This window comes from Mustelus asterias, unplaced genomic scaffold (assembly GCF_964213995.1).
Source record: "Mustelus asterias unplaced genomic scaffold, sMusAst1.hap1.1 HAP1_SCAFFOLD_1577, whole genome shotgun sequence".
NCBI classification, from domain to species: domain Eukaryota; kingdom Metazoa; phylum Chordata; class Chondrichthyes; order Carcharhiniformes; family Triakidae; genus Mustelus; species Mustelus asterias.
This window is the reverse complement of record NW_027591522.1, coordinates 17,712-40,706: the sequence shown is the minus strand read 5'-3', so window position 1 is coordinate 40,706 and position 22,995 is coordinate 17,712. Positions and strand designations below refer to the sequence as shown.

Genomic DNA, 22,995 nt, shown 5'->3' with positions numbered 1-22,995 from the left:
ATCCACGATGCTGAGGAAGTCGGGGATAGCACGTTCAGTGAGTTGGTCACACCGCAGATAAAAATTACTGAGGGAGATAGAGAATGGGTGACCAGCAGACAGAGGAAGAGTAGGAAGGCAGTGCGGGGGTCCCCTGTGGTCATCTCCCTCCAAAACAGATATACCGTTTTGGATACTGTTGGGGGAGATGGCTCACCAGGGGAAGGTGGCAGCAGCCAGGTTCATGGCACCATGGCTGGCTCTGCTGCACAGGAGGGCAGGAAAAAGAGTGGCAGAGCTATAGTGATAGGAGACTCAATTGTAAGGGGAATAGGCAGGCGTTTCTGTGGATGCAAACAAGACTCCAGGATGGTATGTTGCCTCCCTGGTGCAAGGGTCAAGGATGTTTCGGAGTGTATACAGGGCATTTTGGAGGGGAAGGGTGAACAGCCAGCTGTCGTGTTGTATATAGGCACCAATGATATAGGTAAAAAACAGGATGAGGTCCTACAAGCTGAATTTAGGGAGTTAGGAGTTAAACTAAAAAGTAGGACCTCAAAGGTAATAATCTCAGGATTGCTCCCAGTGCCACGAGCTAGTCAGAGTGGGAATGTCAGGATAGCTAAGATGGATACGTGGATTGAGGGATGGTGCGAGAGGGAGGGATTCAAATTCCTGGAACATTGGAACCGGTTCTGGAGGAGGTGGGACCAGTACAAATCGGACGGTCTGCACCTGGGCAGGACTGGAACCAATGTCCTGGGGGGAGTGTTTGCCCGTGCTGTTGGGGAGGGTTTAAACTAATGTGACAGGGAGATGGGAACCGATGCAGGAAGTCAGAGGGAAGTAAAGTGGGGACAGAAACTAAAGGCAGTAAGGGGAAAAGTGAAAGGCAGAGAAACCAAAGTCAAGAATCAAAAAGGGCCCCAGTACAGAGTACACAGACTGTGGAGAACTCAGTGACTGGGTCCAGTAAGGCTCAGAGAAATAAAACACAGGGAGAGTGTACAGAACATGACAGGACAGATGGTCTGAGATGTGTTTGCTTTAACACAAGGAGGATGACAGGTGAGGCGGATGAACTTAAAGCTTGGATTACTACATGGAACTATGATGTTGTGGCAATTACAGACTTGGATGAAAGAAGGACAGGACTGGCCGCTTAGCATTCCAGGATTTAGATGCTTCAGGCGAGATAGAGAGAGTGACAAAAGAGGTGGGGGTGTTGCTTTACTGATTAGGGAGAATGCCACAGCTTTACACAGCTACATGGAGGAAAATGTAACTGGATTGATTAGTAAGTTTGCAGACGACACAAAGGTTGGTGGATTTGCGGATAGCGATGAGGACCATCAGAGGATACAGCAGGATATAGATCAGTTGGAGATTTGGGCGGAGAGATGGCAGATGGAGTTTAATCTGGACAAATGTGAGGTAATGCATTTTGGAAGGTCTAATACAGATAGGAAATATACAGTAAATGGCAGAACCCTTAAGAGTATTGATAGGCAGAGGGATCTGGGTGTACAGGTACACAGGTCACTGAAAGTGGCAACACAGGTGGAGAAGGTAGTCAAGAAGGCATACGGCATGCTTGCCATCATCGGCCGGAGTATTGAGTTTAAAAATTGGCAAGTCATGTTGCAGCTTTATAGAACCTTAGTGAGGCCGCACTTGGAATATAGTGTTCAATTCTGGTCGCCACACTTCCAGAAGGATGTGGAGGCTTTGGAGAGGGTACAGAAAAGATTTACCAGGATGTTGCCTGATATGGAGGGCATTGGTTATGAGGAGATGTTGGAGAAACTTAGTTTGTTCTCACTGGAGCGACGGAGGTTGAGGGGCGACCTGATAGAAGTCTACAAGATTATGAGAGGCATGGACAGAGTGGATAGTCAGAAGCTTTTTCCCAGGGTGGAAGAGTCAATTACTAGGGGGCACAGGTTTAAGGTGCGAGGGGTAAGGTTTAAAGGAGATGTACGATGCAGATTTTTTACACAGAGGATGGTGGGTGCCTGGAACTCACTGCTGGGGGAGGGAGTGGAAGCGGATACGGTCGTGAGTATTAAGGGGCGTCTTGACAAGTACATGAATAGGATGGGAATGAGGGATATGGTCCCCGGAAGGGTAGAGGGTTTTAGTTAAGTCAAGCAGCGTGGTCAGTGCAGGCTTGGAGGGCCGAAGGGCCTGTTCCTGTGCTGTAATTTTCTTTGTTCTATACAGAGGGAGGACATCTTGGTGGGATCATGCAGTGAGGCCATATGGGTAGAACTCAGGAGCAGGAGCGGTTCAATCAGACCTCCCAACAGCCAGCGTGAAGCGGTGGAACTGATATGTCAGCAGATTATGGGAAGATGTAAAAACTACAGGTTGTTGTGATGGGGGAATTTAACTTCCTCAACATAGACTGGGATTCAAAGAACAGTTCAAAGCACAGGAACAGGCTCTTCTGCCCTCCAAGGCTGCACCAATCACGTTGTCCAATCTAGACCAACTGCTTATATCCCTCTATTCCCCGTCTGTTCCTGTGTCTATCCAGATAAGTCTTAAATGTGACTAACGTGTCTGTCTCAACCCCCTCACTGGGCAGCGCATTCCAGGCCCCCACCACCCTCTGTGTAAAATACTTCCCCCGCACATTTCCACTGAACCTCTCCCCCCTTATCCTGAACTTGTGCCCCCTGTAACTGTCATTTCTGCCCTGGGAAAAAGCTTCCAACTGTTCACCCTATCCACACCCCTCATAATTTTATAAACTTCTATCGGGTCAACCCTCAGCCTTTCCAGGGGGAACAATCCCAGTTTATTCAATCTCTCCTCATAGCTAATACCCTCCATCCCAGGCAACATCCTGGTAAACCTTCTCTGTACCCTCCCCAAAGCCTCCACGTCCTTCTGGTAGTGTGGTGACCAGAACTGGACGCAGTATTCCAAATGTGGCCGAACCAACGTTTTATATAACTGTGACATAATTTGCCAACTTTTCTACTCGATGCCCCGGTCGATGAAGGTAAGCGTGCCGTATGCTTCCTTCACCAGCTTTCCCACCTGTGCTGCTACTTTTAAGGATCTGTGGACCTGTGCTCCCAGATCTCTCTGTGCTCCCAGATCTCTCTGTGCTCCCAGATCTCCCTGTGCTCCCAGATCTCTCTGTGCTCCCAGATCTCTCTGTGCTCCCAGATCTCTCTGTGCTCCCAGATCTCTCTGTGCTCCCAGATCTCTCTGTGCTCCCAGATCTCCCTGTGCTCCCAGATCTCCCTGTGCTCCCAGATCTCTCTGTGCTCCCAGATCTCTCTGTGCTCCCAGATCTCTCTGTGCTCCCAGATCTCCCTGTGCTCCCAGATCTCTCTGTGCTCCCAGATCTCCCTGTGCTCCCAGATCTCCCTGTGCTCCCAGATCTCCCTGTGCTCCCAGATCTCCCTGTGCTCCCAGATCTCCCTGTGCTCCCAGATCTCTCTGTGCTCCCAGATCTCCCTGTGCTCCCAGATCTCTCTGTGCTCCCAGATCTCTCTGTGCTCCCAGATCTCTCTGTGCTCCCAGATCTCCCTGTGCTCCCAGATCTCCCTGTGCTCCCAGATCTCCCTGTGCTCCCAGATCTCTCTGTGCTCCCAGATCTCTCTGTGCTCCCAGATCTCCCTGTGCTCCCAGATCTCCCTGTGCTCCCAGATCTCCCTGTGCTCCCAGATCTCTCTGTGCTCCCAGATCTCTCTGTGTGTCTGCGCTCCTGATGGTTCTGCCATTTATTTTATAGCTCCCACCTGAATTGGATCTCCCAAAATGCATCACCTCGCACTTGTCTGGATTAAATTCCATCTGCTATTTCTCCACCCAATTTGTCTCTCTCTCTCTCTGTCTCGCTCCCCCTCTCTGCCTCGCTCCCCCTCTCTGCCTCGCTCCCCCTCTCTGCCTCGCTCCCCCTCTCTGCCTCGCTCCCCCTCTCTGCCTCGCTCCCCCTCTCTGCCTCGCTCCCCCTCTCCGTCTCGCTCCCCCTCTCCGTCTCGCTCCCCCTCTCCGTCTCGCTCCCCCTCTCCGTCTCGCTCCCCCTCTCCGTCTCGCTCCCCCTCTCCGCCTCGCTCCCCCTCTCTGCCTCGCTCCCCCTCTCTGCCTCGCTCCCCCTCTCTGCCTCGCTCCCCCTCTCTGCCTCGCTCCCCCTCTCTGCCTCGCTCCCCCTCTCTGTCTCGCTCCCCCTCTGTGCCTCGCTCCCCCTCTCTGTCTCGCTCCCTCTCTCTGCCTCGCTCCCTCTCTCGCTCTCGCTCCCTCTCTCTGCCTCGCTCCCTCTCTCTGTCTCGCTCCCCCTCTCGCTTCCCCTCTCGCTCTCGCTCCCTCTCTCTGCCTCGCTCCCCCTCTCGCTCTCGCTCCCTCTCTCGCTCTCGCTCCCCCTCTCGCTCCCGCTCCCTCTCTCGCTCCCTCTCTCGCTCTCGCTCCCCCTCGCTCCCTCTCTCGCTCTCGCTCCCTCTCTCGCTCCCTCTCCCTCTTGCACCCCTCCCTCTCTCGCTCCCTCTCCCGCTCGCTCCCCCTCTCGCTCCCGCTCCCTCTCTCGCTCCCTCTCTCGCTCGCTCTCTCGCTCCCGCTCCCTCTCTCGCTCCCTCTCTCGCTCACTCCCTCTCTCGCTCTCGCTCCCCCTCTCGCTCCCGCTCCCTCTCTCGCTCCCTCTCTCGCTCTCGCTCCCTCTCTCGCTCCCCCTCTCGCTCCCGCTCCCTCTCTCGCTCCCCCTCTCGCTCCCGCTCCCTCTCTCGCTCCCTCTCCCTCTCTTGCACCCCTCCCTCTCTCGCTCCCTCTCCCGCTCGCTCCCTCTCTCGCTCTCGCTCCCCCTCTCGCTCCCGCTCCCTCTCTCGCTCCCTCTCTCGCTCGCTCTCTCGCTCCCTCTCTCGCTCCCTCTCTCGCTCACTCCCTCTCTCGCTCTCGCTCCCCCTCTCGCTCCCGCTCCCTCTCTCGCTCCCTCTCTCGCTCTCGCTCCCTCTCTCGCTCCCCCTCTCGCTCCCGCTCTCGCTCCCTCTCTCGCTCCCGCTCCCTCTCTCGCTCCCTCTCTCGCTCACTCCCTCTCTCGCTCTCGCTCCCCCTCTCGCTCCCGCTCCCTCTCTCGCTCCCCCTCTCTGCCTTGCTCCCTCTCTCGCTCTCGCTCCCACTCCCTCTCTCGCTCTCGCTCCCTCTCTCGCTCTCTCTCTCGCTCCCTCTCTCGCTCCCTCTCTCGGACGCTCGCTCGCTCCCTCTCTCGGACGCTCGCTCCCTCTCTTGCACGCTCGCTCCCTCTCTCGCACGCTCGCTCCCTCTCTCGGACGCTCGCTCCCTCTCTCGGACGCTCGCTCCCTCTCTCGGACGCTCGCTCCCTCTCTCGCACGCTCGCTCCCTCTCTCGGACGCTCGCTCCCTCTCTCGCTCGCTCGCTCCCTCTCTCGGACGCTCGCTCCCTCTCTCGCTCGCTCGCTCCCTCTCTCGCTCCCTCTCTCGGACGCTCGCTCCCTCTCTCGGACGCTCGCTCCCTCTCTCGGACGCTCGCTCCCTCTCTCGGACGCTCGCTCGCTCCCTCTCTCGGACGCTCGCTCCCTCTCTTGCACGCTCGCTCCCTCTCTCGGACGCTCGCTCCCTCTCTCGGACGCTCGCTCGCTCCCTTGCTCGCTCGCTCCCTCTCTCGCTCGCTCGCTCCCTCTCTCGCTCGCTCGCTCCCTCTCTTGCACGCTCGCTCCCTCTCTCGGACGCTCGCTCGCTCCCTCTCTCGCTCGCTCGCTCCCTCTCTCGCTCGCTCCCTCTCTTGCACGCTCGCTCCCTCTCTCGGACGCTCGCTCGCTCCCTCCCTCCCTCGCTCGCTCGCTCCCTCTCTCGCTCGCTCGCTCCCTCTCTTGCACGCTCGCTCCCTCTCTCGGACGCTCGCTCGCTCCCTCTCTCGCTCACTCACTCCCTCTCTTGCACGCTCGCTCCCTCTCTCGGACGCTCGCTCGCTCCCTCTCTCGCTCGCTCGCTCCCTCTCTCGCTCGCTCCCTCTCTCGCTCGCTCCCTCTCTCGCTCGCTCGCTCCCTCTCTCGCTCGCTCCCTCTCTCGCTCGCTCGCTCCCTCTCTCGGACGCTCGCTCGCTCCCTCTCTCGGACGCTCGCTCGCTCCCTCTCTCGGACGCTCACTCGCTCCCTCTCTCGGACGCTCGCTCACTCCCTCGCTCGCTCCCTCTCTCGCTCTCGCTCCCTCTCTCGCTCACTCGCTCCCTCTCTCGCTCTCGCTCCCTCTCTCGCTCGCTCGCTCCCTCTCTCGCTCGCTCGCTCCCTCTCTCGCTCGCTCGCTCCCTCTCTTGCACGCTCGCTCCCTCTCTTAGACGCTTGCTCGCTCCCTCGCTCGCTCGCTCCCTCTCTCGCTCGCTCGCTCCCTCTCTTGCACGCTTGCTCCCTCTCTCGGACGCTCGCTCGCTCCCTCGCTCGCTCGCTCCCTCTCTCGCTCTCTCTCTCGCTCGCTCGCTCCCTCTCTTGCACGCTCGCTCCCTCTCTCGGACGCTCGCTCGCTCCCTCGCTCGCTCCCTCTCTCGCTCCCTCTCTCGCTCTCTCGCTCTCGCTCCCTCTCTCGCTCTCTCGCTCTCGCTCCCTCTCTCGCTCACTCGCTCCCTCTCTCGCTCTCGCTCCCTCTCTCGCTCTCTCGCTCTCGCTCCCTCTCTCGCTCTCGCTCCCTCTCTCGCTCTCGCTCCCTCTCTCGCTCTCGCTCCCTCTCTCGCTCTCGCTCTCGCTCGCTCGCTCCCTCTCTTGCACGCTCGCTCCCTCTCTCGGACGCTTGCTCGCTCCCTCGCTCGCTCGCTCCCTCTCTCGCTCGCTCGCTCCCTCTCTTGCACGCTTGCTCCCTCTCTCGGACGCTCGCTCGCTCCCTCGCTCGCTCGCTCCCTCTCTCGCTCGCTCGCTCCCTCTCTCGCTCGCTCGCTCCCTCTCTTGCACGCTCGCTCCCTCTCTCGGACGCTCGCTCGCTCCCTCTCTCGCTCACTCGCTCCCTCTCTCGCTCTCGCTCCCTCTCTCGCTCTCGCTCCCTCTCTCGCTCACTCGCTCCCTCTCTCGCTCTCGCTCCCTCTCTCGCTCTCGCTCCCTCTCTCGCTCTCTCGCTCTCGCTCCCTCTCTCGCTCTCGCTCCCTCTCTCGCTCTCGCTCCCTCTCTCGCTCTCGCTCCCTCTCTCGCTCTCGCTCCCTCTCTCGCTCTCGCTCCCTCTCTCGCTCCCTCTCCCTCTCTCGCTCCCTCTCTTGCTCCTTCTCCCTCTCTTGCTCCTTCTCCCTCTCTTGCTCCCTCTCCCTCTCTTGCTCCCTCTCCCGCTCGCTCCCTCTCCCGCTCGCTCCCGCTCTCGCTCTCGATCCCTCTCCTTCTCTCGCTCCTTCTCTCGCTCCCCCTCTCACTCTCGCTCCCCCTCTCGCTCCCTCTCTCGCTGCCTCTCTCGCTCCCCCTCTCGCTCCCTCTCTCGCTCCCTCTCTCGCTCCCCCTCTCGCTCCCTCTCTCGCTCCCTCTCTCGCTCCCTCTCTCGCTCCCTCTCTCGCTCCCTCTCTCGCTCCCTCTCTCGCTCCCTCTCTCGCTGCCTCTCTCGCTGCCTCTCTCGCTGCCTCTCTCGCTCCCTCTCTGGCTCCCTCTCTCGGTCTCTCTCACTCTCACACTGTCCATCTTTTCCAGGGTATTTTCAGGCAGTTTGATCTGGATCGGTCTGGGACGATGAGTTCGTATGAAATGAGGCTTGCTCTGGAATCTGCAGGTAGGTGGACATGGGATCCATTCCCTAGGAGTCCAGAACTTATCCCTTGTGTTTAACACTAATCTGTTTCATTCCCCTTGGCTAGGATTTAAAATCAACAACCGCATCCACCAGTTGATAGTGGGTCGCTATGCGGAGAATGATGCTTTGGATTTTGATAACTTTATCTCCTGTCTCGTCAGGTTGGAAGCAATGTTCAGTGAGTATCAGCTGACGACCCAGAGCCCTGCTCCTCTCCCCCCTCTCTTACCCTATCCCCTTCCCCACCCCTCCCCCACCCCTCCCCTCCCCCTCCCCTCTCCCTCCCACACCCCTTCCCCTCCCCCCACCCCCTCCCTTACCACCTCCCCCTCCCCCTTCCCTCACTCCTCCCCTCCCCTCCCCCCTTCCCCTCCCCTCCTCCCTCCCCCTCCCCTCCTCCCTCCCCTGCTCCTCTCCCCCCTCCTTACCCCCAGCCCCTTCCCAAACCCTTCCCTCACCCCTCCCCCTACCCCACCCCCCTCCCCCCTCCCCACCACCCTCCCCCACCCCATCCCCCTCCCCCAATCCCACCCCTTCCCTATCCCCTCCCCCTCCTCCCAGCCCAAAAAACCCCTGTCCCCCTCCCCCACCCCAACACTCTCCCCCTCTCCCTTCCCTCCACCCCCTTCCCTATCCCCTCCCCTGCTGCTCCCTCTCTGAAACTTCCACCCCGTCCCCCTCCCTCCCCATCCTCACCCCCTCCCCCCCCATCCTCACCCCTTCCCCCCCCATCCTCACCCCCTCCCCCCACCTCCTTCTTGTCTTGGACAACTTCAACAAGACGTCCCAACTCCTGTATTCAATGTTCTGACCGATGAAACCAAGCATGCCGAATGCCTTCTTCACCACTCTATCCACCTGTGACTCCACTTTCAAGGAGCTATGAACATGTACCCCTCGATCTCTTTGTCCTGTAACTCTCCCCAGTGCCCTACCATTAACTGAGTAAGTCCTGCCCTGGTTCAATCTACCAAAATGCATCACCTCGCATTTATCTAAATTAAACTCCATCTGCCATTCGTCAGCCCACTGGCCCAGAGTGTAGTTTAATAAGGGGAAAGCATTTCCATTGGCTGGATGTTGGGTAACCAAAGGATACAACTTTATAGAGAAATACTGAAGAGGAAAACTGTTGGGATCTGGGAAAGAGTAGAGGTCGTGGGATTAATTGGACAATTAATTCAAGGGGACAGGACAGGATGACGGAAGGAATAGCCTCGTTCCAGATGCTGGATCAGTGTTAGATTTGAATTTTGAGAATATTGACTTTATTCCTGTCCACAATGAGCTGATCTACCTCTCTCTGCAGGATCATTCAAAGCTCTGGAGCAGGGAGACGGCACGGTGGAGTTGAATATTGCTGATGTGAGTGCTTTCCTGCTCTTCAACATGAAGCAGGTCTCATTTCTATTCACCCCATCGTTACGCCATCGGGGGCGGGCGGGGTGGGGGCGAACGGGGGCGGGGGCGAGCGGGGGCGAACGGGGGCGGCGGCGGGCGGGGGTGAGCGGGGGCGGGCGGGGGTGAGTGGGGGCGGGCGGGGGCGGGCGGGGGTGGGCGGGGGTGGGCGGGGCGGGGGCGGGCGGGGGTGAGCGGGGGCGGGAGCGGGCGGAGCGGGCGTGGGCGTGGGCGGGGGCGGGCGGGGGCGAGCGGGGGCAGGGGCGAGCGGGGGCGAGCGGGGGCGGGGGCGAGCGGGCGGGGGCGGGGGCGGGCGGGGGTGAGCGGGGGCGGGGGCGGGAGCGGGCGGGGTGGGCGGGGGTGGGCGGGGGCGAGCGGGGGCGAGCGGGGGCAGGGGCGAGCGGGCGGGGGCGAGCGGGCGGGGGCGAGCGGGGGCGGGCGGGGGCGAGCGGGGGCGGGGCGGGCGGGCGGGGGCGGGCGGGAATGGGTAGAGCGGGAAACGGGAAGGGTGGGAATGGGGGGAGTGGGAGCGGGAGGGTTGAGAATGTGGGGAACGGGAATGGGGGAAACGGGAGGGGTGGGAATGGGGGAGCGGGAATGGGAATGGGAGTAGGAATTGGCGAATGGGAATGGCGGAATTGGGGAGCAGGCATGGGGGAGCGGGAGGGGTGGGAATGGGGAGGCAGGAATGGGGGAAGTGGGAGTGGGATTGCGACTGGGAATGGGGGAGCAGGAATGGGGGAAACGGGAACGGAAGGAGTGGGATTGGGAATGTGGGAAACAGGAAAGGGGGAATGGGAACGGGAGGGGTGGGAATGGGGGTAGCCGGAATGGGAAAGGGGGGATCAGGAACCAGGGGAGTGGGAATGGGTGAGTCAGAATGTTGGAATGGGGGAAGCGGGAGGGTGGGAACGGGGGTGGAGCGGGAATGGGAGTGGGAATTGGCGAGTGGGTATGGCAGAATGGGGGAGCAGGAGTGGGAGGGGTGGGAATGGGGAACGGGAGGGGTCGGAATGGGGGAGTGGGAACGGGAGGGATGGGAATCAGAGTGGGAATGGGGGGAATGAGAACGTTGGAAGAGGGAGGGTTGGGAATGTGGGGAACGGGGGGAGTGGGAATGGGGGGCTGGGGAACGGGAGGGATGGAAACAGGGGGAGCGGGAATGGGAGTGGGAATTGGTGATTGGGAATGGCGGAATTGGGGAACGGGAATGGGGGAGCGGGAGCGAGAGGGGTGGGAATGGGGGGAATGGGAATGGGTGAGCGGGAATGGGAACGGGAGGAGTGGGAATGAGAGGAGCGGAAATGGGAATGGGGGAGTGGGAACAGGGGGAGCAGGAGCGCGAACAGGAGGGGTGAGAATGTGGAGAATGGGAATGGGGGAGCGGGAATGGGAGCGGGAATGGGGGGAATGGGAATGGGAGCAGGAATGGGAGTGGGAACGGGAAGGGGGAACGGGGGGAGTAGGAATGGGGGGAGCAGGAGCGGGGGGAGCAGCAATGGGAATGGGGAGTGGGAGCGGGAATGGGGGAGTGGGAATGGGAATGGGGGGAGCAGGAACGGGGGGAGCGGGAAAGAGAGGAGTGGGAATAGCTTTCGGAGCGCTGCTCCTTCGTCAGATGGAGTGGATGGGTGGAGGAGGGATAGGCCTGACTGGCTGAAATCGCTGGGCCTCTGACGCAAATCTTTGTCTCGTCATTGGACACAGGTGAGGTCCCAGAGGATTGGAGGATAGCAAATGTGGTCCCTTTATTTAAGAAGGGTAGGAAGGATAACCTGGGAAATTATAGGCCGGTGAGCTTGACGTTGCAGTTGTATAGAACGTTGGTTCGGCCGCATTTGGAATACTGCGTCCAGTTCTGGTCGCCACACTACCAGAAGGACGTGGAGGCTTTAGAGAGAGTACAGAGGAGGTTTACCAGGATGTTACCTGGTATGGAGGGGCTTGGTTATGAGGAGACTGTGGAGGAACAGAGAGATCTTGGGGTTCATATCCACAGATCTCTAAAGGTTGCCACTCAAGTGGATAGAGCTGTGAAGAAGGCCTATAGTGTGTTAGCTTTTATTAACAGGGGGTTGGAGTTTAAGAGCCGTGGGGTTATGCTGCAACTGTACAGGACCTTGGTGAGACCACATTTGGAGTATTGTTTGCAGTTCTGGTCACCTCACTATAGGAAGGATGTGGAAGCGCTGGAAAGAGTGCAGAGGAGATTTACCAGGATGCTGCCTGGTTTGGAGGGTAGGTCTTATGAGGAAAGGTTGAGGGAGCTAGGGCTGTTCTCTCTGGAGCGGAGGAGGCTGAGGGGAGACTTAATAGAGGTGTATAAAATGATGAAGGGGATAGATAGAGTGAACGTTCAAAGACTATTTCCTCGGGTGGATGGAGCTATTACAAGGGGGCATAACTATAGGGTTCGTGGTGGGAGATATAGGAAGGATATCAGAGGTAGGTTCTTTACGCAGAGAGTGGTTGGGGTGTGGAATGGACTGCCTGCAGTGATAGTGGAGTCAGACACTTTAGGAACATTTCAGCGGTTATTGGATAGGCACATGGAGCACACCAGGATGATAGGGAGTGGGATAGCTTGATCTTGGTTTCAGATAAAGCTCAGCACAACATCGTGGGCCGAAGGGCCTGTTCTGTGCTGTACTGTTCTATGTTCTATGAGAGATTGGGTAAACTGGGGTTGTTCTCACTGGAAAGACGGAGGATGAGGGGAGACTTAATAGAGGTGTATAAAATTATGAAAGGCATAGATAGGGTGAATGGTGGGAAGAATTTTCCCAGATCGGTGGTGGCGTTCACGAGGGATCATAGGTTCAAGGTGAGGGGGGGGAGGTTTAACACGGATATCAGAAGGACATATTTTACACAGAGGGTGGTGGGGGTCTGGAATGCGCTGCCAGGCAAGGTGGTGGAGGCGGACACAATGGGAACGTTTAAGACTTATCTAGATAGCCACATGAACGGAGTGGGAATGGAGGGATACAAAAGAATGGTCTAGTTTGGACCAGGGAGCGGCACGGGCTTGGAGGGCCGAAGGGCCTGTTCCTGTGCTGTATTGTTCTTTGTTCTTTGACTGTTGGGTGTGGGAGGAACAGGCCTGACTGTTGGGTGGAGGAGGAACAGGCCTGACTGTTGGGTGTGGGAGGAACAGGCCTGACTGTTGGGTGTGGGAGGAACAGGCCTGAATGTTGGGTGTGGGAGGAACAGGCCTGAATGTTGGGTGTGGGAGGAACAGGCCTGAATGTTGGGTGTGGGAGGAACAGGCCTGAATGTTGGGTGTGGGAGGAACAGGCCTGAATGTTGGGTGTGGGAGGAACAGGCCTGAATGTTGGGTGTGGGAGGAACAGGCCTGACTGTTGGGTGTGGGAGGAACAGGCCTGAATGTTGGGTGGAGGAGGAACAGGTCTGAATGTTGGGTGTGGGAGGAACAGGCCTGAATGTTGGGTGTGGGAGGAACAGGCCGGAATGTTGGGTGTGGGAGGAACAGGCCTGAATGTTGGGTGTGGGAGGAACAGGCCTGATTGTTGGGTGTGGGAGGAACAGGCCGGAATGTTGGGTGTGGGAGGAACAGGCCTGAATGTTGGGTGTGGGAGGAACAGGCCTGAATGTTGGGTGCAGGCCGCACAGGCCTGACTCGTGTGATGGACTCAGGTAGGTGTTTGCCAGCAATGGGCCGGAGTGAGTCTGTTTCTATTTGCCCTCTGAGTTGCCGCTGCTTGTGTAAAAGTGTCAGTGTTTGACTCTGACTCTCTCTCTCTCTTCCTTTCTACATTCTCAGTGGCTCAGTTTGACAATGTCCGGCTAAGGATCGACTGGGAGCTGCTGAGACTGTGAACGAGTGCCTCTCTGCTGCTCATTGAGCCTCATCCTGCCTGCCAACTCGCCTCCTCTGCAGCTTGACTGATAAATGGCTTCAGCAAGCAATGAAGAGAGTTTACTCCACACTTAATGAAACTATGCATAAATACTCCTCAGGATACAATGCAGTGAGACCCAGATCCTCAGGCAACTGGACCACCCCGCCCCCCTCTCTCTGCCACCCCGCCCCTCTCTCTGCCACCCCGCCCCTCTCTCTGCCACCCCGCCCCTCTCTCTGCCACCCTGCCCCCCTCTCTCTGCCACCCTGCCCCTCTCTCTCTGCCACCCCGCCTCTCTCTCCCTGCCACCCCGCCCCTCTCTCCCTGCCACCCCGCCCCTCTCTCTCTGCCACCCTGCCCCTCTCTCTCTGCCACCCTGCCCCCCTCTCTCTGCCACCCCGCCCCCCTCTCTCTGCCACCCTGCCCCTCTCTCTGCCACCCTGCCCCTCTCTCTCTGCCACCCCGCCTCTCTCTCCCTGCCACCCCGCCCCTCTCTCCCTGCCACCCCGCCCCTCTCTCCCTGCCACCCTGCCCCCCTCTCTCTGCCACCCCGCCCCTCTCTCTCTGCCACCCCGCCCCCCTCTCTCTGCCACCCTGCCCCTCTCTCTCTGCCACCCCGCCCCCCTCTCTCTGCCACCCTGCCCCTCTCTCTGCCACCCTGCCCCTCTCTCTGCCACCCCGCCCCTCTCTCTCTGCCACCCCGCCCCTCTCTCTCTGCCACCCCGCCCCCCTCTCTCTGCCACCCCGCCCCTCCCTCTCTGCCACCCTGCCCCTCTCTCTGTGCCACCCCGCCCCCCTCTCTCTGCCACCCCGCCCCTCCCTCTCTGCCACCCCGCCCCTCCCTCCCTGCCACCCTGCCCCTCTCTCTGCCACCCTGCCCCTCTCTCTCTGCCACCCTGCCCCTCTCTCTCTGCCACCCTGCCCCTCTCTCTCTGCCACCCTGCCCCTCTCTCTGCCACCCTGCCCCTCTCTCTGCCACCCTGCCCCTCTCTCTGCCACCCTGCCCCTCTCTCTGCCACCCTGCCCCTCTCTCTGCCACCCTGCCCCTCTCTCTGCCACCCTGCCCCTCTCTCTGCCACCCTGCCCCTCTCTCTGCCACCCTGCCCCTCTCTCTGCCACCCTGCCCCTCTCTCTGCCACCCTGCCCCTCTCTCTGCCACCCTGCCCCTCTCTCTCTGCCACCCTGCCCCTCTCTCTGCCACCCTGCCCCTCTCTCTGCCACCCTCCCTTCCCCCTCTCTCTGCCACCCTCCCTTCCCCCTCTCTCTGCCACCTTCCTTCCCCCTCTCTCTGCCACCCTCCCTTCCCCCTCTCTCTGCCACCCTCCCTTCCCCCTCTCTCTGCCACCCTCCCTTCCCCCTCTCTCTGCCACCCTCCCTTCCCCCTCTCTCTGCCACCCTCCCTTCCCCCTCTCTCTGCCACCCTCCCTTCCCCCTCTCTCTGCCACCCTCCCTTCCCCCTCTCTCTGCCACCCTCCCTTCCCCCTCTCTCTGCCACCCTCCCTTCCCCCTCTCTCTGCCACCCTCCCTTCCCCCTCTCTCTGCCACCCTCCCTTCCCCCTCTGCCACCCTCCCTTCCCCCTCTGCCACCCTCCCTTCCCCCTCTGCCACCCTCCCTTCCCCCTCTCTCTGCCACCCTCCCTTCCCCCTCTCTCTGCCACCCTCCCTTCCCCCTCTCTCTGCCACCCTCCCTTCCCCCTCTCTCTGCCACCCTCCCTTCCCCCTCTCTCTGCCACCCTCCCTTCCCCCTCTCTCTGCCACCCTCCCTTCCCCCTCTCTCTGCCACCCTCCCTTCCCCCTCTCTCTGCCACCCTCCCTTCCCCCTCTCTCTGCCACCCTCCCTTCCCCCTCTCTCTGCCACCCTCCCTTCCCCCTCTCTCTGCCACCCTCCCTTCCCCCTCTCTCTGCCACCCTCCCTTCCCCCTCTCTCTGCCACCCTCCCTTCCCCCTCTCTCTGCCACCCTCCCTTCCCCCTCTGCCACCCTCCCTTCCCCTTCTCTCTGCCACCCTCCCTTCCCCTTCTCTCTGCCACCCTCCCTTCCCCCTCTCTCTGCCACCCTCCCTTCCCCCTCTCTCTGCCACCCTCCCTTCCCCCTCTCTCTGCCACCCTCCCTTCCCCCTCTCTCTGCCACCCTCCCTTCCCCCTCTCTCTGCCACCCTCCCTTCCCCCTCTCTCTGCCACCCTCCCTTCCCCCTCTCTCTGCCACCCTCCCTTCCCCCTCTCTCTGCCACCCTCCCTTCCCCCTCTCTCTGCCACCCTCCCTTCCCCCTCTCTCTGCCACCCTCTCGTCCCTCTCTCTCTGCCACCCTCTCGTCCCTCTCTCTCTGCCACCCTCTCGTCCCTCTCTCTGCCACCCTGTCTGCCAGCACTCCATGAAACCATTGTCGATTGTCAGAAATACCCACCTGGGTCACTAGTGTCCTTTTTAGGGAAGGAAATCTGCCGTCCTTACCCGGTCTGGCCTACATGTGACTCCAGAGCCACAGCAATGTGGTTGATTCTTAACCGCTCACTGAACAAGGGTAACTGAGGATGGGGAGCCGGTGACGCCCGTGACCTATGAATGGATAAACCCATCGCACTGGGTCCAATGTCCCTTTGTCTTCTCTTCTCTCTTTCTTTCTCTCTGTATCATTCACTCTCTCTATCAGTGTTGGTCTCTGTGTCACTCTGTCTCCTTCTGTCTCTCTGTATCTTTCTCTTCCTGTTTCTCTATGTGTCTCTCTTTGCCTCTCTCTCTCTCTCTCTTTCTGTCTCTCTTTGTCTCTCTATCCTGTCTTTCTCATCCCCCGCCTGCTTACTCTTTCTTCCTTCCAAACTTTAACTCACTCAAATCCCATTCACTGACAGAGTTCAGATGTCACCTGCCAGTGTTACTCTCTCTCTGTCAACGAGCAGGGGTAAGGCGCCTCTTGGTATGTGCTGCTATGGGATTATTTGCTGTGTAGGTTTTTTCCTGATGGATCTCAGTGAACCTATTTACATTTCCCAGCAATCTACAGATTTGGCCAGGGCCCAAATGTAATGAATTTTATCCGTTCCCGGGTGGGATTTGTTTCACGAGCTTGACCCACAATGATAACCACTAAACCTCCAGGTCTATGAACCCAATAGGTTGTGTCCATGCCAACCAACCAGCTGGGCCCACTTATCCTGGAGACGACAATAGTCTTCCAAAACACATCAGGTCTGGCCGTGACAACCAGTCCCGAACAGGCCTTTTCAGGTTGCCGTGCTCTGGGCCCTGTTATTGGAGCTGGGTGGCATTGCTGAGATTGGGGTTGTTATTGATCTGTCTCATCCATCAAGAGGGTTTTCTGGGCCTTGGATGCTGTACGAATTCTAGGTGAGGAGTTAATTATACTCATTGCTAACCCTGTCGCCCTCTAAAGCTTCTTCAACTAGTTTATTTAGTGCTTGCTGTGTGACTTATCAGCATTATCTCCAGTTGGTGACTGGAAATTTGTAATTGTGATCACAGTCCAGACACAGTATTAAATTCATCAATAAATCAATAAAGGACCAATCAACCTATTGCAATCTCTCATTGTCTCCATGACGATCACAACGCCCTGGACATACTCTCCTCCACTTTCTTCAAGGACTTCACACCCTTCTAAACTTGAGAAAATACAGGCTCAGTCGAACCAATCTCTCCTCGGGTTGTGAATGAAGCCCAGTACATCGTGCAAACAAGCCTTCCATCCATTGACTCTGTCGACACTTCCCGCTGCATCAGCAAAGCAACCGTCATAATCAAAGACCCCACGCACGCGGGACATTCTCTCTTCCACCTTCTTCTGTCGGGAAAATGATACAAAGGTCTGAGGTCACATACCAACCGACTCAAGAACAGCTGCTTCCCTGCTGCTGTCAGACTTTTGAATGGACCTACCTCACATGGAGTTGATCTTTCTCTACACCCCTAGCTATGACTGGAACACGGCATTCGGCACCCTCTCCTTTCCTTCTCTATGAACGGTATGAACAAAGAACAAAGAAAGTTACAGCACAGGAACAGGCCCTTCGGCCCTCCAAGCCTGCACTGACCACGCTGCTCGACTTAACTCAAACCCCCTACCCTTCCGGGGACCATATCCCTCTATTCCCATCCCATTCATGCACTTGTCGAGACGCCCCTTAAAAGTCACTACCGTATCCGCTTCCACTACCTCCCCCGGCAACGAGTTCCAGGCACCCACCACCCTCTGTGTAAAAAATCTGCCTCGTACATCTCCTTTAAACCTGTGCCCCTCGCACCTTAAACTCTTCCACCCTGGGAAAAAGCTTCTGACTATCCACTCTGTCCATGCCTCTCATAATCTTGTAAACTTCTATCAGGTCTCCCCTCAACCTCCGTCGCTCCAGTGAGAACAAACCAAGTTTCTGCAACCTCTCCTCATATCTAATGCCCTCCATACCAGGCAACATCCTGGTAAATCTTTTCTGTACCCTCTCCAAAGCCTCCACATCCTTCTGGTAGTGTGGCGACCAGAATTCCAAGTGCGGCCTAACTAAGGTTCTATAAAGCTGCAACATGACTTGCCAATTTTTAAACTCAATACCCCAGCCGATGAAGGCAAGCATGCCGTATGCCTTCTTGACTACCTTCTCCACCTGCATTGCCACTTTCAGTGACCTGTGTACCTGTACACCCAGATCCCTTTGCCTATCAATACTCCTAAGGGTTCTGCCATTTACTGTATATTTCCTATCTGTATTAGACCTTCCAAAATGCATTACCTCACATTTGTCCGGATTAAACTCCATCTGCCATCTCTCCGCCCAAGTCTCCAACCGATCTATATCCTGCTGTATACTTTGTCTGTACAGTGTGCCAGAAACAACACTTTTCACTATATGTTAATACATGTGACAATAATGAATCAAATAAGAGTCTCTCCACTTGGAAAAATACTCAGCCTCAACAAGACCTTTGACCTTGAGCCCAGTGCATTGTGGGTGTGCCCTGAGCCCAGTGCATTGTGGGAGTGTCTCTGAGCCCAGTGCATTGTGGGAGTGTCTCTGAGCCCAGTGCATTGTGGGAGTGCCTCCAACTTCTTGCCCCAATAGCCAACAGCAGAAAACCACTGCCTCAGAGGGTGTGGTCAACTGCCATCACAGCCAATGGCAGCTCACCTACTGCTGTCACTCATCAATCAGAGCACTTCCAGCCAACCAGAGCCTGAACCTTCTGGACAAATGGGAAAAGAGTAAGACATTTTGGATAGATAGAACAGTACAGCACAGAACAGGCCCTTCGGCCCACGATGTTGTGCCGAGCTTTATCTGAAACCAAGATCAAGCTATCCCACTCCCTATCACCCTGGTGTGCTCCATGTGCCTATCCAATAACCGCTTAAATGTTCCTAAAGTGTCTGACTCCACTATCACTGCAGGCAGTCCATTCCACATCCCAACCACTCTCTGCGTAAAGAACCTACCTCTGATATCCTTCCTACATCTCCCACCATGAACCCTATAGTTATGCCCCCTTGTAATAGCTCCATCCACCCGAGGAAATAGTCTTTGAACGTTCACTCTATCTATCCCCTTCATCATTTTATACACCTCTATTAAGTCTCCCCTCAGCCTCCTCCGCTCCAGAGAGAACAGCCCTAGCTCCCTCAACCTTTCCTCATAAGACCTACCCTCCAAACCAGGCAGCATCCTGGTAAATCTCCTCTGCACTCTTTCCAGCGCTTCCACATCCTTCTTATAGTGAGGTGACCAGAACTGCACACAATATTCTAAATGTGGTCCCACCAAGGTCCTGTACAGTTGCAGCAAAACCCCATGGCTCTTAAACTCCAACCCCCTGTTAATAAAAGCTAACACACTATAGGCCTTCTTCACAGCTCTATCCACTTGAGTGGCAACCTTTGAGATCTGTGGATATGGACCCCAAGATCTCTCTGTTCCTCCACAGTCTTCAGAACCCTACCTTTGACCCTGTAATCCACATTTAAATTAGTCCTCCCAAAATGAATCACCTCACATTTATCAGGGTTAAACTCCATTTGCCATTTTTCAGCCCAGCTTTGCATCCTATCTATGTCTCTTTGCAGCCCTCCACCTCATCCACTACTCCACCAATCTTGGTGTCATCAGCAAATTTACTGATCCACCCTTCAGCCCCCTCCTCTAAGTCATTAATAAAACTCACAAAGAGCAGAGGACCAAGCACTGATCCATGTGACACTCCGCTAGCAACCTGCCTCCAATCCGAAAATTTTGCATCCACCACCACCCTCTGTCTTCGATCAGATAGCCAGTCACAAAGAACAAAGAACAATACAGCACAGGAACAGGCCCTTCGGCCCTCCAAGCCCGTGCCGCTCCCTGGTCCAAACTAGACCATTCTTTTGTAGCCCTCCATTCCCACTCCGTTCATGTGGCTGTCTAGATAAGTCTTAAACGTTCCCAGTGTGTCCGCCTCCACCACCTTGCCCAGCAGCGCATTCCAGGCCCCCACCACCCTCTGTGTAAAATATGTCCTTCTGATATCTGTGTTAAACCTCCCCCCCGTCACCTTGAACCTATGACCCCTCGTGAACGTCACCACCGACCTGGGGAAAAGCTTCCCACCGTTCACCCTATCTATGCCTTTCATAATTTTATACACCTCTATTAGGTCTCCCCTCATCCTCTGTCTTTCCAGGGAGAACAACCCCAGTTTACCTAAGCTCTCCTCATAACTAAGCCCCTCCATACCAGGCAACATCCTGGTAAACCTCCTCTGTACTCTCTCCAAAGCCTCCACGTCCTTCTGGTAGTGTGGCGACCAGAACTGGGCGCAGTATTCCAAACGCGGCCGAACCAACGTTCTATACATCTGCAACATCAGACCCCAACTTTTATACTCTATGCCCCGTCCTATAAAGGCAAGCATGCCATATGCCTTCTTCACCACCTTCTCCACTGTGACATCACCTTTCAAGGATCTGTGGACTTGCACACCCAGGTCCCTCTGTGTATCTACACCCTTTATGGTTCTGCCATTTATCGTATAGCTCCTCCCTACGTTATTTCTACCAAAATGCATCACTTCGCATTTATCAGGATTGAACTCTATCTGCCATTTCTTTGCCCAAATTTCCAGCCTATCTATATCCTTCTGCAGCCTCTGACAATGTTCCTCACTATCTGCAAGTCCTGCCAATTTTGTGTCGTCCGCAAACTTACTGATCACCCCAGTTACACCTTCTTCCAGATCGTTTATATAAATCACAAACAGCAGAGGTCCCAATACAGAGCCCTGCGGAACACCACTAGTCACAGGCCTCCAGCCGGAAAAAGACCCTTCCACTACCACCCTCTGTCTTCTGTGACCAAGCCAGTTCTCCACCCATCTAGCCACCTCCCCCTTTATACCATGAGATCCAACCTTTTGCACCAGCCTACCATGAGGGACTTTGTCAAATGCTTTACTAAAGTCCACATAGACGACATCCACGGCCCTTCCCTCGTCAACCATTCTAGTCACTTCTTCAAAAAACTCCACCAGGTTAGTGAGGCATGACCTCCCTCTCACAAAACCATGCTGACTATCGTGAATGAGTTTATTCCTTTCTAAATGCGCATACATCCTGTCTCTAAGAATCTTCTCTAACAACTTCCCCACCACGGACGTCAAGCTCACCGGCCTATAATTTCCCGGCTTATCCTTCCTACCCTCATAGAAATCATAGAAACCCTACAGTACAGAAAGAGGCCATTCAGCCCATCGAGTCTGCACCGACCACAATCCCACCCAGGCCCTACACCCATATATTTAACCACTAATCCCTCGAACCTATGCATCCCAGGACACTAAGGGCAATTTTTTTTTAGCATGGCCAATCAACCTAACCCGCACATCTTTGGACTGTGGGAGGAAACCGGAGCACCCGGAGGAAACCCACGCAGACACGAGGAGAATGTGCAAACTCCACACAGACAGTGACCCAAGCCGGGAATCGAACCCAGGTCCCTGGAGCTGTGAAGCAGCAGTGCTAACCACTGTGCTACCGTGCTGCCCCTTCTTAAATAACGGGACCACATTCGCTATCCTCCAATCCTCTGGGACCTCACCTGTGTCCAGAGACAAAGATTTGCGTCAGAGGCCCAGCGATTTCATCTCTCGTCTCCCTGAGCAGCTTGGATAGATTCCATCAGGCCCTGGGGATTTGTCAGCCTTTATATTCTCTAACAAACCGAACACTTCCTCCCTTGTAATGGTGATTTTCTCCAGCGGTTCAACACTCCCCTCCGAGACCCTCCCAGTCAACACATCCCTCTCCTTTGTGAATACCGACGCAAAGTATTCATGTAGGATCTCCCCTACTTCTTTGGGCTCCAAGCATAATTCCCCACTTTTGTCCCTGAGAGGTCCGATTTTTTCCTTGACAACCCTTTTGTTCCTAGCGTATGAATAAAATGCCTTGGGATTCTCCTTAATCCTGTCTGCCAAGGACATTTCGTGACCCCTTTTTGCCCTTCTAATTCCCCGTTTGAGTTCTTTCCTACTTTGTACTCCTCCAGAGCTCCCTCCATTGTTAGCTGCCTGGGCCTAATGTACGCCTCTCTTTTCTTTTTGACCAGTCCCTCAATTTCCCTGGTTATCCACGGCTCTCGAATCCTACCCTTCCTATCCTTTTTTACAGGCACATGCCTGTCCTGTAGCCCTAACAACTGTTCCTTAAAAGACTCCCACATGCCAGATGTGGATTTACCCTCAAACAGCCTCTCCCAATCAACAGCTGCCAATTTCTGCCTCATCCCACTAAAGTTAGCCTTCCCCCAATCCAACACATTACCCTTGGGACACCACTCATCCTTTTCCATCACTACCCTAAAGCTAACGGAATTGTGGTCACTATTTGCCACATGTTCCCCTACTGAAACTTTGAAGACCTGACCGGGCTCATTCCCCAGTACTAGGTCCAGTATAGCCCCCTCTCTAGTCGGGCTATCTACATATTGTTCCAAAGAACCCTCCTGTACACATTTTACAAATTCCTCTCCATTCAGAGTCTCAGCTCTCAGCGATTTCCAGTCTATACCAGGGAAATTGAAGTCTCCCACTACAACAACCCTATTTTTCCTTCACCTATCCAGTATCTCCTGACATAACCGTTCTTCCACTTCCCTTGGGCTGTTGGGGGGCCTGTAGTACACCCCCAACATAGTGACTGCGCCCTTCCTGTTTCTAAGCTCCACCCAGAGTGACTCGTTACACGACCCCTCTGAATTGTCCACCCTCTGCACCGCTGTAATATGCTCTCCAACTAATACTGCTACTCCCCCACCTCTTTTGGCCCCTCCTCTGTCTCGCCTAAAACACTTGTACCCCGGAATATTCAGCTGCCAGTCCTGTCCCTCTTTCAACCAAGTCTCTGTCACCGCAACCACATCCAAATTCCTCGTGAGCATTAAGGCCCTAAGTTCGTCTGTCTTACCTGCTACGCTCCTTGCATTGAAGTATAAGCACTCCAGACCTCCAGTCCCAGTGAGGTCATCCTCCCCCAGAGTGCTCTTCTTCATTGCCAGCCTTGTCCCAGCCCCAAGCTCGTCCCCAGCCTCTGCACTTGTAGACCTAATATTTTGATCCCCACCTATCCAACCGGCCAACTTTCCCTCTATCCCACACCTCCTTACTTTCATCATAAGCCGACCATGGGGGACCTTATCAAACGCCTTACTAAAATCCATGTATCTGACATCAACTGCCCCACCTTCATCAACACACTTAGTTACCTCCTCAAAAAATTCTATCAAATTTGTGAGGCACGACTTGCCCTTCACGAATCCGTGCTGACTATCCCGGATTAATCCGCATCTTTCTAAATGGTCGTAAATCCCATCCCTAAGGACCTTTTCCATCAATTTACTAACCACCGAAGTAAGACTAACCGGCCTATAATTACCAGGGTCATTTCTATTCCCTTTCTTAAACAGAGGAACAACATTCGCCACTCTCCAGTCCTCTGGCACCATCCCCGTGGACAGTGAGGACCCAAAGATCAAAGCCAAAGGCTCTGCAATCTCATCCCTTGCC

The 22,995-nt window shown here is 56.3% G+C and overlaps 1 protein-coding gene across 1 annotated transcript in view; it reads left to right on the top strand.

Annotated features, from left to right (window-relative positions):
• The window catches only part of LOC144488448 (calpain-1 catalytic subunit-like), a gene marked incomplete at its 5' end in the record, with an annotated part of 53,539 nt that extends 40,335 nt beyond the window's left edge, over positions 1 to 13,204 (top strand). Inside the window, 4 exons of the mRNA XM_078206520.1 lie at positions 7,598 to 7,676; positions 7,762 to 7,875; positions 9,007 to 9,062; positions 12,880 to 13,204. Coding sequence (XP_078062646.1) covers positions 7,598 to 7,676; positions 7,762 to 7,875; positions 9,007 to 9,062; positions 12,880 to 12,906 — 276 coding nt within the window. The remainder of the gene's footprint in view (positions 1 to 7,597; positions 7,677 to 7,761; positions 7,876 to 9,006; positions 9,063 to 12,879) is intronic.
• Positions 13,205 to 22,995: the final 9,791 nt, after the last annotated feature.